At 41.3% G+C, this 13,959-nt stretch overlaps 1 protein-coding gene across 3 annotated transcripts in view; it reads left to right on the forward strand.

Moving 5' to 3' along the window:
- The first annotated feature begins 3,678 nt into the window (after window positions 1-3,678).
- Window positions 3,679-13,959, forward strand: part of LOC124032087 (coiled-coil domain-containing protein 50-like) — a 47,677-nt gene continuing 37,396 nt past the window's right edge. Inside the window, exons 1-2 of one of the 3 annotated variants that reach the window (XM_046344163.1) lie at window positions 3,679-4,107; window positions 5,107-5,219. In XM_046344163.1, coding sequence (XP_046200119.1) covers window positions 5,171-5,219 — 49 coding nt within the window. In that variant the 5' untranslated portion in view covers window positions 3,679-4,107; window positions 5,107-5,170. Of the gene's footprint in view, window positions 4,108-4,225; window positions 4,483-5,106; window positions 5,220-13,959 lie in introns of those variants that run through there. The other 2 variants (XM_046344165.1, XM_046344164.1) reach the window with 2 other exon arrangements.

The raw sequence follows: 13,959 nt of genomic DNA on the forward strand, positions 1-13,959 counted from the left end.
GTCTGTTAAGTTTACACCATTTGATTCTGTACTCAAACATCTGCCTGGTATTCCTGTACATATACCCCTGTGCCCATCTCAGTGTAACATGATCCATCCAAGGCCTCAGCTGGATGCATAAAATGTGATAAATGTTAGCGAGATGCTATAGTATGTGTGTGTGTGTGTGTGTGTGTGTGTGTGTGTGTGTGTGTGTGTGTGTGTGTGTGTGTGTGTGTGTGTGTGTGTGTGTGTGTGTGTGTGTGTGTGTGTGTGTGTGTGTGTGTGTGTGTGTGTGTGTGTGTGTGTGTGTGTGTGTGTGTGTGTGTGTGTGTGTATGGATGGAGTTCCAGGTAAAGACCTGAGAAGATGGCAAAGGAGATAGTGATGAGAGTGAGAGCATACAGTATGAAAATAAAAAGCACTTGTGGAGGGAGAACAGTGAGGGTGGTGGGTTGAGCACCTGCAGTGAAGCTGATTGGTTTCTCTGGCTCATCACACTGTGACTAAAAGAAAGAGATTTCGAAATTAGAACAGCTGAAAAGCCGTCATTAACATACTCCCAGAGATAGCAATATATTCAGAATTCACTGAATGAAGTAGCCTACCCATCCACATTTACAATTGTATTCATCACTGAAATAAATGATACTATAGCATATTAAATTATATTATTATTGTAGGCTATAGACTACTCTGTCACGCCCCGGCCTTAGTTATCTTTGTTTTGTTATTATTTTGGTTAGGTCAGGGTGTGACATGGGGGATTTATGTGTTTTTGTTCGGTCTAGGGTTTTTTGTATGTTTATGGGGCTGGTTCCTTTCTAGGTAGTTTGTAGGTCTATGGTTGCCTAGATTGGTTCTCAATTAGAGGCAGCTGTCTATCGTTGTCTCTGATTGGGGACCATATTTAGGCAGCCATATTCTGTGGGTACTTTGTGGGTGTTTGTCTTCTGTCTTTGTGTCATTGCACCAGATAGGACTGTTTCGGTTTTCACTTTTGTTTTGTATTTTGTAGTGTTCTCGTGTATGGTCTTTATTAAACATGTTGAACTCTAACCATGCTGCATTTTGGTCCTCCTCTCCTTCCCAGGAAGAAAACGTTACATACTCCTGTATCTACCTTGTACAATAATGTAATCATTGAATGAAATAGCGTACCCATTTACAACTTAATTGGTCAATAATACTAGCACATACAGGTACATTGTTGTAGAATAGACTATTACTGTATCCACACCATATTAGGATACTGTTTTGTCAGGCATGATTTTACAGTTGAAGTCGGAAGTTTACATACACTTAGGTTGGAGTCATTTAAAACTAGTTTTTCAACCACTCCACAAATTTCATGTAAACAAACTATAGTTTTGGCAAGTCGGTTAGGACATCTACTTTGTACATGACACAAGTCATTTTTCCAACAATTGTTTAGACAGATTATTTCACTTAGAATTCACTATCACAATTCCAGTGGGTCAAAAGTTTACATACACTAAGATGAATGTGCCTTTAAACAGTTTGGAAAATTCCAGAAAATTATGTCATGGCTTTAGAAGCTTCTGAGAGGCTAATTGACATTGAGTCAGTTGGAGGTGTACCTGTGGCTGTATTTCAAGGCCTACCTTCAAACTCAGTGCCTCTTTCCTTGACATGAGGAAATCAAAAGAAATTAGCCAAGACCTCAGACAAAAAATCTGGGAGCAATCCTTGGGAGCAATTCCCAAACGCCTACGGTCATCTGTACAAACAATATTACACAAGTATAAACACCATGGGACTGTGAAGATGCTGGAGGAAACAGGTATAAAAGTATCTATATCCACAGTAAAACAAGTCCTATATCGACATAACCTGAACGCTCAGCAAGGGAGAAGCCACTGCTCCAAAACCAACATAAAAAAGCCAGACTACAGTTTGCAACTGCACATGGAAACCAAGATCATACTTTTTTAAAGAAATGTCCTCTGGTCTGATGAAACAAAAATAGAACTATTTGGCCTTAATGACCCTTATGTTTGGAGGAAAAAGGGGGAGGCTTCCAAGCCGAAGAACACCATCCCAACCATGAAGCATGGGGGTGGCAGCATCATGTTGTGAGGGTACTTTGCTGCAGGAGGGACTGGTGCACTTCACAAAATAGATGGCGCCATGAGAAAGGAAAATTATGTGACATCAGTCAGGAAGTTAAAGCTTGGTCGCAAATGGGTTTTCCAAATGGACAATGACCCCAAGCATACTTCCAAAGTTGTGGCAAAATGGCTTAAGGACAACAAAGTCAAGGTATTGGAGTGGCCATCACAAAGCCCTGACCTCAATCCTATAGAACATTTGTGGGCAGACCTGAAAAAGCGTGTGCGAGCAAGGAGGCCTACAAACCTGACTCAGTTACACCAGCTCTGTCAGGAGGAATGGGCCAAAATTCCCCCAACTTATTTTGGGAAGCTTGTGGAAGGCTACCTGAAACGTTTGACCCAAGTTAAACAATTTAAAGCCAATGCTACCAAATACTAATTGAGTCTATATAAACTTCTGACCCATTGGGAATGTGATGGCTGAAATAAATCATTCCCTCTACTCATTCTGACATTTCACATTCTTAAAATAAAATGGTGATCCTAACTAACCTAAAACAGGGACATTTTACTTGGATTAAATGTCAGGAATTGTGAAACACTTTAGCCAAATACATTTAAATTCAGTTTAGGTAAACTTCCGACTTCAACTGCACATCTTCCATCGAAGTTGCATGTTGTACCTCGTTTCCCTTCTTCAGTGAAAAGTAGTTATTTAATTTATAATTGAATTAATCCATTAAATAAATACTAGGAACTATACAAATATTTTCAAATAAACCAAATTTGCCTTAACACAGTAGGACTAAATATTTCCTAACGATATCACAACTTAAATATAGCCTACTTACTACTCAATTGGATCAAGTACATCTTGGCAATTATTTTATTGTCTATAATGAAACTATCTGGGGTAGACACTCAAAAATCCCTTCTGCCGCTTGTTTAAAAAAAGAATAAAATGAATGTCTGTGTTGCTGCCGAGCTCTCAAATACCGGTGCCAGTCTCTCACTCTACGAATGGTCACTGCAATCCGGATTCCTTGGGACTTCCTTACCCCAAACTAACACTACACTTAACCAATTTACATGTATACTTGATAGAGGTATGGACATCCCAAAGATCCCAAGTAGCAACTATGAACTCCCCCGAAAGCCGTGAACACAACTCTTATTGGTTGTCTGATGTGGAAGTTGTAACAACACAGTTTGTGATTGGCTGAAAACATTTAGATCTGTATACAGCGAGATAAGATAACATAACATGCCATGAGGTGTTGAGGGAAAGACAGATTAGGCATAATCTTTTCTAGGCCATTAGCCATAACAGGAAATACACAAGCCATAGCCTCAAGGTGGCTAAATCCCAATGTCTGCAGGCACATAAACATTGTATGTTACTAACATTTATGGTTGAGATTGAATTAATATAAATATAAACTATGCACATTATCACTTTCATTAAACGCGATGCAGGCATCACACAGACCTTAGTAAGGCGTTGGTGTCATGTAAATCAGAAAACTAAACGCAGATTTAGTAAGGCTTTGGTATCATGTCATGTCAGGTGGAACGGTTGCCTAGGCATATATGTCCCTTATCACCCCCCATAACTATCTCCAGCCAAACAACTTCACAGTGAGTGAGCTAAGCTTTTCCTGGGCCTTGATAATGACTCTCAGTTCCATTGCACATAAGAGTCATTGGATGAAGGCGTCTTCTCTGTATAGGGTAGTTTTGCAAATAGCCATATTGCGCTTGGTCTGAACATTAAACCGCGTCACTTGCGGTATGGTTTTGGAAGCATAATGACCTCGGAGATTTACATTTTTTTTAGCACACCTCTATGGGGCTAGTGCTCCCACACGGCCATATAACCATGTTACAGCGCGTGTTTACGGAAAACAGACGGAAGACAGTCGACTACCTGCGCTAATTAGCTATCTGAATCTCACCTGTGTGTAAATAGAAGATGGACGCCACAAACGCGTGTCACTGAAAAATACTGTCAGCTGTAACTGTGTCTAAAAAAAAACGGTTAAAACAGTGTACAGTAAGTATGTATTTTGAATTGGTCAAATAGTTGTTGATGTGATATGAGAGTAGAGGGGTTTGTTTCTAGAACTGTACCGCAAATATGAATCGATCGAATTATCGTTTAGATGGCGTATTGGACTGTTTTGGCTTACAGCATATGTAAGGTCCTTGGACTATAAAGGAGGCTCATTTAGTGCATTATTTGTCCTTGATAGTTTGATGGCACGCCATCAGCTTTGTTTCATTGATAAACTAAAAACATAGTTGTGTCAGATCTAAATAGACGTCTGGAATAGGTGTATCGAATGTATCGGAGACTATGGTGAACGTACAACGATAACTGCGGATAAAGTGTCTGGAAAATAGACAACCGCAACAAAATAATCAAAAGGTTTCTCAACTACCATATTTACTTGTTGAATGTTATTTTGTGTGCACGAAGGGTACAAACTATATTCAGGGTAGTGCTGCGGATACAGGTAGGTAACAGCTGTAGTTTTGTTTTGTTTGGGCATGTTTTTAGCGATTGATTGAGCTTGACAGACACGCATTAAACCATTGATCTTTATATTAATTTGACAAAGAGCACGTTGTCCGCCATTATCATACAAAACAAATATGTAATTGCAATGCTGTGTATTGCCTTTGTAATGGGATTCTGTACGTGTTGTAGCATACTGCTGTGGAAATTCGTTCCGAGTTTCTCAACTGTATGTAACCGCCATGCAAGTGTTACATGGGGGTTACATTTGTAGCTATTGTCATAATAGTTTTAGAATGTTTAACATAATTCCCGTGAACTCTACTAAATTTGTCATTATAGTGTGTGTTTCAACGGTTTGCCTGCAGTAGACTTCTGTGCATACATAGACACATTTGGACAAAGGATTAAGAAAGTAAAATGCTGAATGTGCCCTCCTTGCAATAACAAAGAGTAACTACTGCAATTCAATGTTGAACATGACTGTTCTATGCTACTGGACTCATTTGTCTTTATGTACCCTTCATTCCCCAGGGTCTGTCTGTACTCTGATCCGCCCTGAGGGCAATGAGGCCGTGACTGCCCTTCTCTAGCAGCCATGACAGAGCTGGAGATTGATCACTCCCACCTGCCACGGGTCCAGGAAGGTATGTAGAGGACCAGACTCACTGGCCAGACCGTCGTGTGTGTGTTTGGAAACATAGGGTAGGTGTAACGCATCGTTTGATTTGAAAGGCCACGCCACGGATACCCTGACAGTCTGCCACCCTCACTAAGACTTAAAAGAATGTGCCACTTCAAATTGCTGTGAAAATAAAAAAGCCAGACCCTCATTACATAGACCCTTGAGGGATTTGGTGAAGGAAGGCTGGCATTAGTTAGCTACCCAGCATCCTTGTTATGTGTTTCAGCAGAGGGTTACGTGTTGTTGCTATGTCGCTTTCCCCCAGCGCCTTGTTTTGTTTTCATCTGGGATAAGAGGTGCTCATGCGATATCTTAGCATGGCAGGCAGGACTGTACACTGTCAAAGCCCAGACTGGTCTGTAGCATGTGGTAGCAGATAAGAGCCTGTAGTGTGATGGCCATTCCAGATACACTCCCTCTCTGATTGCAGCTGAGGGTAGAAGTTGGTCCCACTGGAAAGGTTGTGTGTGTGTGTGTGTGTGTGTGTGTGTGTGTGTGTGTGTGTGTGTGTGTGTGTGTGTGTGTGTGAAGGAAACTTGGCCTCTTTAACTTGGTAGTTTTTGTTGCCACTTGTTGCAGTACTTTGACACAGTTACTGATTTCTACCTATGGGTTCTAATTTTCTTACTTTATGAAATTAGTAGGTTGTGGCTTGGGTGGATTAGCCTTCTTTGGTATTTCTGCATACATGCTAACTCATGAGCAGGACAGCAATAGATTTCCAGATAATTTGCCTTTCTGCTCTTGTTTCCATAGACAATGAGCAGTGTGTAAGAGCATTTTCACACTTCATTAGGCATCCAGCAGTGGGCTAAAAGCCAGCTGTAGAATATGTTGGACCCCTATACTATTCACTAAAACAATAGCAGCATTCAAAGATGTCTGATCATGCTAAACTTTCCCTTAGAAATGTATTTTTACTGAAATGTTTTGTCAGTGTTCTCATTGTTTTACACTGAACAAAAATAAATGCAACATGTAAACTGTTGATCACATTTTTCATGAGCTGAAATAAATAATACCACACATTTTACATACTCACAAAAATCTTGTTTCTCTCAGTTTGTGCACACATTTGTTATCATCCCTGTTAGTGAGCCTTTGCCAAGATAATCCATCCACTTGACTGGTGTGGAATGTCAAGAAGCTGATTAAACTGCATAATCATTACACCTTGTGCTGGGGACAATAAAAGGCCACTCTAAAATGTGCAGTTTTGTCACACAACACAATGCCACAGATGTCTGAAGTTGAGGCAGCGTGCAATGGGCATGCTGACTGCAGGAATGTCCACCAGAGCTGTTGCCAGATAATTTTAATGTTAATTTCTCTACCACAAGCTGCCACAAACTTCGATTTAGAGAATTTGGCAGTGCCATGTGTAACCAAGCCAGCCCAGGACCTCCACATCCGGCTTCTTCACCAACGGGATTGTCTAAACCAGCCACCCGAACAGTTAATGAAACTGGGTTTGCACAACCAAAGATTTTCTTCACAAACTGTTTGAAACAGTCTCAGGGAAGCACATCTGTGTGCTTGTCATCCTCACCAGGGTCTTGACCTGACTGCAGTTCGGCGTCATAACCAACTTCAGTGGGCAAATGCTCACCTTCGATGGCCACTGGCACCCTGGAGAAGTGTGCACTTCACGATTGAGAGCCTGATCAACTATATGTGAAGGAGATGTCGCACTTTTCTGATCCACGCCCCCTACTTAAAAAAAGGTATCTGTGACAAACAGATGCATGTCTGTATTCCTAGTCATGTGAAATCCATAGCCTAATGAAGGCATGCGCATATGTCCATGTGCTCATGTTGATTTTGTCCATCCACACCAGACGTGATCAGGACACGCAGGTTGAAATATCAAAATTAACTCTGAACCAATTATATTAGTTTAGGAACAGGTCAAATCACATGAAACATTCATGGCCATTTAGCTAGCTAGCTTTCTGTTGCTAGCTCATTTGTCTTGGGATATAAACATTGGGTTGTTATTTTACTTGAAATGCACAAGGTCCTTTCTTTTTTTCACAAAATCGTGTGTTCTCTATGACAATTAATGCACAGATAAAAGGGGAAACATAGTTAGTTTCTAGTAAACTCTCCTTCAGTCTTCTTATTCTTATGTGGACTTTATATGGCAGTTGGCAACCAACTTTAAGGTGCATTACCACCACCTATTGGACTGGAGTGTGGACCTCAGTTCATCTTTCAATCACCCACATGGGTATATGTTCCTAAATAAAACATTGGGGGGAAGAAGGGACATGCATCGCGTCAAGTGTAAAAAATAATAATAATATATACACAAGGTGTATTTTAGCGCCTGGCTATGCATGCGCACGTGAGCAGTTTGGATGAAAGGATTGTATGTGCACATTTATTTTGCAACGCACGTAATGCGAGCGGTGTGGTCAGCATGTTATATGAACTGTAACTCAGTCAAATCTTTGAAATTGCATGTTCTGTTTTTAAATGTTTCTTCAATGTAGTTAACTTAACTCTTTTGAGTAAACCTAACATCCTTTGGGTTGTATTTATGCATCAGTTTCCTGAAGTGTGGTGTTCTCAGTATCCCACTTCTTCTTCCTCATCCTAGAATCTCAGCCAAGTCAACTTGCTTTGTTTTCACTCCCCTCTTATCTGTTCCTGTTTTCTTTTTTTTCTATTCCTCTGGCTGGGTTCCTGATATATCCTGCCTCACAGGGGGAATGTAACTCCCTAAGGAATGCCCCCCCCCCCAATCCCCATCCCAGTTACTTTTTCTCCCAGTGACTCTCTCCCAGTCCACACAGCCCACCCCTCTCTGTGACTGCTCTATCAGTGTCTCAGCACACAGGAGCTGATGGTCTCAACTCTTGTTAAAACAGTCCAACACAGAAAGAGAGGGATTGAGCGGAGTGCGATTTAAGGTTTACAGAACAGGGCATAGCAGTAAAAACAGACTAGTGGGAAGGAGGGAAAGGAAGCAGTGAGGGGGGTGCGTGGGTGATGGGGATTTGGCTTAAAATAGAACCCCTCATCACTTTCTCCCACTCTCCCTCCTCCACTTCTTTTGTCTGCCAACCACTTTACATCATCCACTGGCCAAGTGGCTGGGTAGATAAAAGCAAAATGGCTGTGTTCCTTTTGGAACACCAGTCGCTTCCTCTCACTGGAGGTTGTTTGGATAGATTTGCATTCTAAGTAACAGTCATTTTCCTAATGCATGATTGACATCCTCAGTGGGGGAAGATTAATGATAGGGGAAGGTGTTTTTACCCACAGGTTGCAAAGTTCATTGCTGCCTGCTTCTGGCTCTGCACTTTAACCTTTTACAGTCCCTTTCCCTGGAGAGGCAACTGTCTGGAACCCTCATTAACCTCTTTCTTTATCGCTTTCAACCTTTCGGTCTATCGGAAACCCTGGCTGACTCCCTCACCGTGACAATCTGATACCCTTGTAACCCCTACCCACCAATTCGTCCTTCCTTCATTCGCCCCTACCAATTCCACTTGATATTTTACTCCCTATCCTCTTACGAAACAAGTCGGTGCCTTTTGTAAAGAAGCTTAAAGTCCCCTCCCCTCTAAACTCACGTAAAGATCTCCTGGGTCGTTCCATGTCATTTCAGCAAGCCATGACCCCTATCATCTGAGATTGTTCTGAAATAATTTATTTAGTTAGGCCCAGATAAGATAAGCCTTCCTGCAACATTTATTTGGTTGAAAGACTATTTGTATCTTGAAATTAAGCTAGTTGATTTGCACCCAAATTGACCATTTTAGTTTTATAGGATTCAATCCAAAGAAATGGTCAAACGCCACCCACGGTTCCCTACACCCCACGCCAATCCCACCCTAACAACGAGTATATAGTATCAATTCTCTGTCTGACGAGTCGTATGGCGCTGCGGCTTGGAGTATTGTTTCTTCATCTTACACAATGTATTCACTGTACATTTTTTTTTTGTAATTGAAGTTGTTAGGTTTATGTCCCATCCTACATCCTGATATTACCTGTTTCTGTCCACTAGAACCTGGTCACAAAAGACAAAATCACATGGGGATAGTTCATCCAAATTACAAAATGGCATATTGATTTCCTTACCCTGTAAGCCAGGTGTTTCCAAACTTTTTTTTGTCCCTCTACCCCATGTTTATATAATAAAAATCGATACCCTACCATGTAAAAACAGAAAAAGAGACCAAGTTCACTAAGAATACGTTACATAGGAGGAAGAAACAATACTCCGAGCCGCAGATCCATACTGCTTGTCAGACATAGAGAACTGATACTATATACTCATTGTTGAGATGTGGTGGGTCCACATCGGATGTTAGGTACTATATTTATATGAATCCTATAAATTGAAATGGCCAATTTGGGTGCAATTAATTATCATAATTACTCAGTCCAAATTATATTTCAACAAAATAATGTTGGGGGAATGCTAATATTTCTAACAAACAATTCAGAACAATCTTGAGGTGGTGGGTGTTCATCCTCTTTCTTGTGCTTTTTGAGGTGGCCACATAATTGTTCTGACTCTATCCTCCCCACCCTGAAAATGTTTTATTTTTGTTTTGGCCACTGAGTACTTCCTCCCAGCCCTGTCATGTAATACCTGTCTCTCTATTCTTCCCATCCACACCCTTGGATGTGTAACTTGAGCTTAGTTTTTAAAGGGCTGACTGAGTTCCAGAAAACGAGTTAACCCACATGGCGGACACACCTACACAGCCTGTCAGTCACTTCCACTGCTCTAGGGCCTGAGTGAGTTGAGCAGTCTTTGTTTAACATGATTATTTTAAATTTCAAGAAGTTTATGGCCCTACTTGATTTTTTTTTCTCTTCTTCCTGGAGTTTGTCCCATCCATTTAATTTCTCTTGAGTATGAGGCATGGAGAAAGACTTAAACTCTTAAGCTGTTCTGGTTCAAAGCCCTATAGTCACATAATCTGTGCATTCTGTGAAGACTGGACACATAAGGGCAGCTGGCTGATCCATTTTGTTGCATAATCTCTTTAGCCACACGGCAGGTAACTGATTGAATGGCGTGTCTGGATGAGGTTTAATGCTGGGGTTAAACCGTGAATGCTGGTTAGTCTCAGACTGACATTCATCCACAGTGATAGTGGAATTAAATGTATCTGGGTTTAGTGGACAGGAAGTATGGTTACCTTTTGACTTGCGGTGTTGTCGAACACATTTGCATGTTGTTGACCTCTAAATTACCAAATTGACCAAAAAGAAACACCCTTCCTTCCCTGTTTTACAGAACAAGACAAAGGGGAGATATCCTCAATTTCACAGGCTCTGTGAACTCCGGTTGCTTGCGTGAACCCTAGATGGAACATGGCATTGTTAGAGCAGGGTGTAGTGTAGCTACGGAGACTTAAGTCTACTGGAACAATTTAGAACAGCGAGATGGAGTGGAAAGGAAGAGGAGGATAGAGACAGACAGTGAGAGGGTGAGTGACAGTGGTCATTCACTGTTAACATAGGCTCTGCCAGTCCATGCTGAGAATCTTGTTTACACAGACATGGTCCAGTCTTATTTATAGGTTAAGCAGTGGAATTATGTGTGTTTAATTGTATTTGACATCTCCTGGCTTAGTGGCTTTCCCTGCAAGAGAAGACTGCTGCAAAAACCTTCCTCCTAGTGATAACACTTCTTGTTTACATGGGAGTTTCACTAAATCTTGAGCAAATCTGCTCAGAACATACATGCATACAGTTGAAGTCGGAAGTTTACATACACTTAGGTTGGAGTTATTAAAACTTGTTTTTCAAACACTCCACAAATTTCTTGTTAACCAACTATAGTTTTGGAAAGTCTGTTAGGGCATCTAACATGACACAAGTAAGGAAATGACACAAGTCATTTTTCCAACAATCCTTTACAGACAGATTATTTCACTTTTAATTCAGTGTTTACAAGTTTACATACACTAAGTTGACTGTGCCTTTTAAACAGCTTGGGAAATTACAGTAAATGATGTCAAGGCTTTAGAAGCTTCTGATAGGTTAATTGACATAATTTGAGTCAATTGTAATGTACCTGTGAATGTATTTCAAGGCCTACCTTCAAACTCAGTGCCTCTTTGCTTGACATCATGGGAAAATCAAAAGAAATCAGTCAAGACCTCGGAAAAAACATTGTAGACCTCCACAAGTCTGGCTCATCCTTGGAAGCAATTTCCAAACCCCTTAAGGTACCACGCTCATCTGTACAAACAATACTACGCAAGTATAAACACCATGGGACCACGCAGCCGTCATACTGCCCATTTGAAAGAGACTCATTTTGTCTCCTAGAGATGAACGTACTTTGGTGCGAAAAGTGCAAATCAATTCCAGAACAACAGCAAAGGACCTTGTGAAGATGCTGGAGGATACCGGTACAAAATTATATCCACAGTAAAACAAGTCCTATATCGACATTACCTGAATCGGCCGCTCAGCAAGGAAGAAGCCACTGCTCCAAAATCGCCATAAAAAGCCACACTATGGTTTGCAACTGCACATTGGGACAAAGACTGTACTTTTTGGAGAAATGTCCTCTGGTCTGATGAAACAAATATAACTGTTTGGCCATAATGACCATCATTATGTTTGGGGGGAAAAAGGGGGAAGCTTGCAAACCAAAGAACACCATCCCAACCCTGAAGTACGGCAGTGGAAGCATCATGTTGTGGTGGTGCTTTGCTGCAGGAGGGACTGGTGCACTTCACAAAATAGATGGAATCATGATGTAGGAAAATTATGTGGATATATTGAAGCAACATCTCAAGACAAAGTTGTAGCAAAATGGCTTAAGGACAACAAAGTCTAGGTATTGGAGTGACCATCAGAAACCCTGACCTCAATCCAGTAGAACATTTGTGGGCAGAACTGAAAAAGCATGTGCGAGCAAGGAGGCCTACAAACCTGACTCGGTTACACCAGCTCTCAGGAGGAATGGGCCACAATTCACCCAACTTATTGTGGGAAGTTAAACAATTTAAAGCCAATGCTACCAAATACTAATTGAGTGTATGTAAACTTCTGACCCACTGGGAATGTGATGGAGGAAATCAATTCTGAAATAAATCATTCTACTATTATTCTGACATTTCACATTCTTACAATAAAGTGGTGAATGACCTAAAACAGGGAATTTTTACAATTACTTGGAGTAATTGTGAAACCTGAGTTTAACTGTGTTTGCCTACGGTGTATGTTTATTTTTTATTCCTTTTTATTTAACCAGGTAGGCTAGTTGAGAACAAGTTCCCATTTACATCTGCGACCTGGCCAAGATAAAGTAAAGCAGTGCAACACAAACCACACAGTTACACATGGAATAAACAAACACAGTCAATAACACAATAGAAAAAGTATATGTACAGTGTGTGCAAATGAGGTACGATAAGGGCAATAAATAGGCCATAGTGGCAAAATAATTACAATCTAGCAATTAAACACAGGAATGATAGATGTGCAGAATAAGTAAGTAGAGATACTGGGCTGCGAAGGAGCAAAGACAAAAAATTAAGTTGGATGGGCTTTTTACCGATGGACTATGCAGTGATCTGTGAGCTGCTCTGACAGCTGGTGCTTAAAGTCAGTGAGGGAGATATGAGTCTCCAGCTAATTTTTGCAATTTGTTCCAGTCATTGGCAGCAGAGAACTGGAAGGTAAGGTGGTCAAAGGAGGAATTGACTTTGGGGGTGACCATTGAAATATACCTGCTGGAGCGCGTGCTACAGGTGGATGCTGCTATGGTGACCAGTGAGCTGAGGTAAGGTGGGGCTTTACCTAGCAAAGACTTATAGATGAGCTGGAGCATACAGGTTGCAGTGGTGGATAGTATATGGGGCTTTGGTGGCAAAACGGATGGCACTGTGAAAGACTGCATCCAATTTGTTGAGTAGAGTGTTGGAGGCTATTTTGTAATTGACATCGCCAAAGTCAATGATCGCCAGGATAGTCAGTTTTACGAGGGTATGTTTGGCAGCATGAGTGATGGATGCTTTGTTGCGAAATAGGAAGCCATTTCTAGATTTCATTTTGGATTGGACATGCTTAATGTGAGTCTGGAAGGAGAGTTTACAGTCTAGTCAGACATCTAGGTATTTGTAGTTGTCCACACATTCTATATCTGAACCATCCAGAGTAGTGATGCTGGACTGTGGGCAGCGATCGGTTGAAGAGCATGCATTTAGTTTTACTTGCATTTAATAGCAGTTGGAGGCCAAGGAATGAGAGTTGTATGGCATTGAAGCTCGTCTGGAGGTTAGTTAACAGTGTCCAAAGAAGGGCCAGAAGTATACAGAATGGTGTCATCTGCGTAGAGGTGGATCAGAGAATCACCAGCAGCAAGAGCAACATAATTGATGTATACAGAGAAAAGAGTCAGCCCGAGAATTGAACCCTGTGGCACCCCCATAGACTGCCAGAGGACCGAACAACAGGCCCTCTGATTTGACACGCAACCAAGGCTGTTGAGTCTGCCAATAAAAATACGGTGATTGACAGAGTCGAAAGCCTTGGCCAGGTCTGACTACAGCTACACAGTATTGTCTTATCGATGGCGGTTATGATATTGTTTAGGACCCTTGACCAGCTTGGAATACCTAGGATAGGATAAGTAATCCCTCTCACCCCCCCCCCCTTTAAGATTTAGATGCACTATTGTAAAGTGACTGTTCCACTGGATGTCATAAGGTGAATGC

This window comes from Oncorhynchus gorbuscha, linkage group LG03 (assembly GCF_021184085.1).
Source record: "Oncorhynchus gorbuscha isolate QuinsamMale2020 ecotype Even-year linkage group LG03, OgorEven_v1.0, whole genome shotgun sequence".
In the NCBI taxonomy this organism is placed as follows: Eukaryota; Metazoa; Chordata; class Actinopteri; order Salmoniformes; family Salmonidae; genus Oncorhynchus; species Oncorhynchus gorbuscha.